We start from the raw sequence: 3766 nt of genomic DNA, 5'->3' as shown, positions 1-3766 counted from the left end.
CTATGCAATTCTATAGCCAATAAATAGAACTCCACCTGTTGGAATTGGTCAAACTCCAGTTTTAGCTGTGTACACTGTGCTTGCACAGAGTTTGAATGACTACAACTGAGATGGAAGTGGATGCACTGCGCACAGATTAAACTGGGAATTTGGGGGGGGGGGGGCTCCATCAGCTGCAATGTTAATGGGAGGACCTTCATCATTTCCAAAAGGAGGAGTTATAGTATGTAATATGTTTTGGATACAGAACTGCATAGGGGGATTTTCTGAAAATCTTCATGAAAGGAGAACTTGCACATGCAGTTTTATGGAAAAATTCCAATGAGGAAATCAAGAAACATCCCCTCATTAATGATAGTAAGGCTAAAAAAGTTTGGGGAAAATTTGCCATTCTGTTTAATTATCTTGCTATTTTCTAGGCAATTAAAAACAATTCTGCTTTCACAATTTGTATTTTTTATTTTTTTTAACAAACTCCATTAAGCACAAGATCAGCAGATGCCATTTTATTATTTTTCATAAAGCCTAGTATAATAAATTGTACATCTCATAGTAACTAGAGGTAAGTGTTAAACGCCATAGCAAAAATATATATAAAAAAATGATTTTGACCTGAAGATCAGTAATAATTTAGTGCTGAATGCATGACATGCTCTGTTCACAAAACAACACATCTGTGTTTCGGGGAGTGGATATATCTTCTATATTCTGTAAGCTGATTCAAGTAAAAGTTTGAAGGCCATCTGTGTTTTTCTACAAACTCCAGTTCTTCAGCTGAATGACAAAAGAAAAAAAAAATCTTTCTCAGAATTTTTACAGGCAGAGGCAAGTCTAACATTAGGAAAGATGAACAAATGGAATTGGACATGGCTGCTTCTACCCAGGTAAATTGGGCATCACTGTTTTTAGCATGATAAACAGGTAAGAACTTGTATTCAATCGGTTGACTTGTCTGAAGTCCCTCTGCAGTAGACATGTGCATTTGTTTTCGTTCAAATGCATTTTCGTTATCATTTTAACAAACGAACACGAACGTGCAAAATCAGAAATATCCAACATAAAAAAAATGCTTTATTTTCGTTTTCGTTGCTAGAACAGTTCGATATAGATAGGAGATTCGACATGACGCTGACAATAGCAATCTGTGTCTATCAAATCTGTGGTCGAATGTGCCTAACCTTAACTTTATTAGTCCAAGATTATTTTACATAGAGAGGAAAGATTTGACATTATAGAGACAGTGTTGGGGTAGACTATTCGACATGAATGACGAAGCAGCGAAAAACATATAAACGTTGAATCTGTCATTGAAGGCTTATGGTGTCTGTAGAAAGATTTAAGAAGATTTGACAAGCAGCTAAACTGTACGACGCCGCAATTGTACATTTCCAGTCAAATGCTCGGCCCATAGGCTATAGAAGAATTTGAATGTTGGTTGACTAGTAGTAATAATTTATAAATATAATTATTACTAGTGTCATACAACATTAAATTCTTCTATAGCTTGTAGGCGGAACATTCGATTCTTCTTAGAACATTCGAGGGACACCATAAGCCTTCAATGACAGATTCAACCTTAATTCATTCGGATTTTTGGACAAATGCATTTTTTAACGAAACAAAATAAATAAAAACAAATTTCGGGAATAACGAAATAAATTATTTTTTCAGACGAAAACAAAATTCCCAAAACAAAATATTTCGGTGTGCACATGTCTACTCTGCAGTTCCTTGTTTTTTTTTAGACAAAAAATAAAATAAAAATCTGCACCCCATCATTGTGGATAGTACATAAATCACCAGAGGAAAGTATATATTGGCTCACTAGTTTGATGGCGAAGTAACAATTTGCCCTGAAAACCCTGCAGACCGTCTCCCACATTCTCCTTGGTGAAAGGGGGCATGTGAAGGGGTCTGGAATACACCTTGGCACCTTCTGTAAAATAGCTGTCCAAAATACAAAGATAAAGGAAGACCTGCAAACATGGCCTGTTGGGGGTACTTGAGGACTGAGGTTAAGAACCACTGCTTTAGGACATCATGATGTTACTACACAGTATCTGTATCATTGGGTTGAACCCCCCAAAAAAACTCATTGTGTGTACCAGGCTTTACTCATAGCATGTTTGTACAAAACACTCACTATAATAGGAATCTTCTTCCTTCAAACACATTAGGGAAACCGGTGTGGATAATTAAAAGCAATTAAACAGCTCAATTTATTATGTGAATGACAGACCAGTGGCTACAACAACTAACCTCCATAATCATACCAAAATATCATAACTAACAATTGTAATAACAATGAAAATTATGAGACAAATAGTTTATGTATAGTCAATCAGACCAACATCTTTAACCAAAATGGAGATATTTAAATACAAAATTGCTGTGCTTTTTCAGTAATGGTGTGACCCTCTATGTGACATTTCACAAGAACTGCATAAAACACCTTCTCTAACTCATGTGGAAACATTTAAATACAAGTTGTAATTGCTGCATTAACTCGATAACGTTGCCCCTCTATGCGACGTATTACAAAAAAATCTATAGACCAGCACCTCTAACCATAATAAAAAAAATTTAAATAAAAATTGCGGCGCTATCTAAACAATGGTTTCACCCTCTGTGTGGTCAGAAAAACTGGTCACAGTGTTAAAATTCTTTGTCAACAATTTTTTTGCAAAATGGAAACCTACCTGTTATTTATTTAAACGTCCACCTAGTGCATGCGTATCACACAGGGTTACCCACTATTTTGGTATTGAATGTTTGTTACCATTTAATTGCTACATTATCTCCACTTGTAGAAGCTTTTTATACATGTTCCATTTAGGCCCTCTAGTGGTCACACACATACACAGGTTGAACTGGATGGACTGTTGCTTTTATTCGCCTTTATTCACCCTTATTACCTGTGTAACTTTGGTCACATAAACTTATTTGCCCGTCGGAGCGCAGGAGTGTACACTCTTAGCAATTTTCACCTTGTATTTTTTATCTGCTAATGAAGAGCATCCTGGTGAAAAATCTCACTCTGCCATAATACAGAGAAAGCTCTCGATTGTGCAGCCAGTCTCTACAACCAAGATGCTGGTCCTGAACTATTTATTTGCATTTCTTCCAAAATATGCTATAAGTAAAGTCTTATGTAAAGGATATATATTAAAAAGTACCTGAAAGATCTTGGAAGTCCGACTTCTGACTGAAGATTAAATAGTGTGCAGCAATAAAATAGAGCAGCCAAGTGTACAGACTTTCAGAGTTATAAAACTACAATAAAAGGTAAAAACAAGAATTATTACAATATAAGGCAGTATGGTATAAATGCATATTTTTCAGTTACACATTGTAAGATGCATTAGTCATGTCCCATAGTGACCCTCTTGCCACCAGAGTCAAGTTAATGGAAATAAAGGGATTACCTCCAAAAAATTGGGATTTTATGGGCAATGAAATTATTAATTATATATATATATATATATATATATATATATGTTAGTGCCTTGTGAAAGTATTCGGCCCCCTTGAACTTTGCAACCTTTTGCCACATTTCAGGCTTCAAACAAAGATATAAAACTGTAATTTTTTTTGAAGAATCAACAAGTGGGACACAATCATGAAGTGGAACAAAATTTTATTGGATATTTCAAACTTTAACAAATAAAAAACTGAAAAATTGGGCGTGCAAAATTATTCAGTCCCTTTACTTTCAGTGCAGCAAACTCTCTCCAGAAGTTCAGTGAGGATCTCTGAATGATCCAAT

At 35.2% G+C, this 3766-nt stretch overlaps 1 protein-coding gene across 1 annotated transcript in view; it reads right to left on the bottom strand.

Annotated features, from left to right (window-relative positions):
- Nucleotides 1-491: 491 nt before the first annotated feature.
- RHOBTB3 (Rho related BTB domain containing 3) overlaps nt 492-3766 on the bottom strand; it is an 88302-nt gene continuing 85027 nt past the window's right edge. The window contains exons 11-12 of the mRNA XM_040342412.1: nt 3177-3273; nt 492-774 (exon numbers count right to left, since the gene is read on the bottom strand). Coding sequence (XP_040198346.1) covers nt 659-774; nt 3177-3273 — 213 coding nt within the window. The 3' untranslated portion in view covers nt 492-658. The remainder of the gene's footprint in view (nt 775-3176; nt 3274-3766) is intronic.

This window comes from Rana temporaria, chromosome 1 (genome assembly GCF_905171775.1).
Source record: "Rana temporaria chromosome 1, aRanTem1.1, whole genome shotgun sequence".
In the NCBI taxonomy this organism is placed as follows: Eukaryota; Metazoa; Chordata; class Amphibia; order Anura; family Ranidae; genus Rana; species Rana temporaria.
This window is presented reverse-complemented; position numbering and strand designations above follow the sequence as displayed.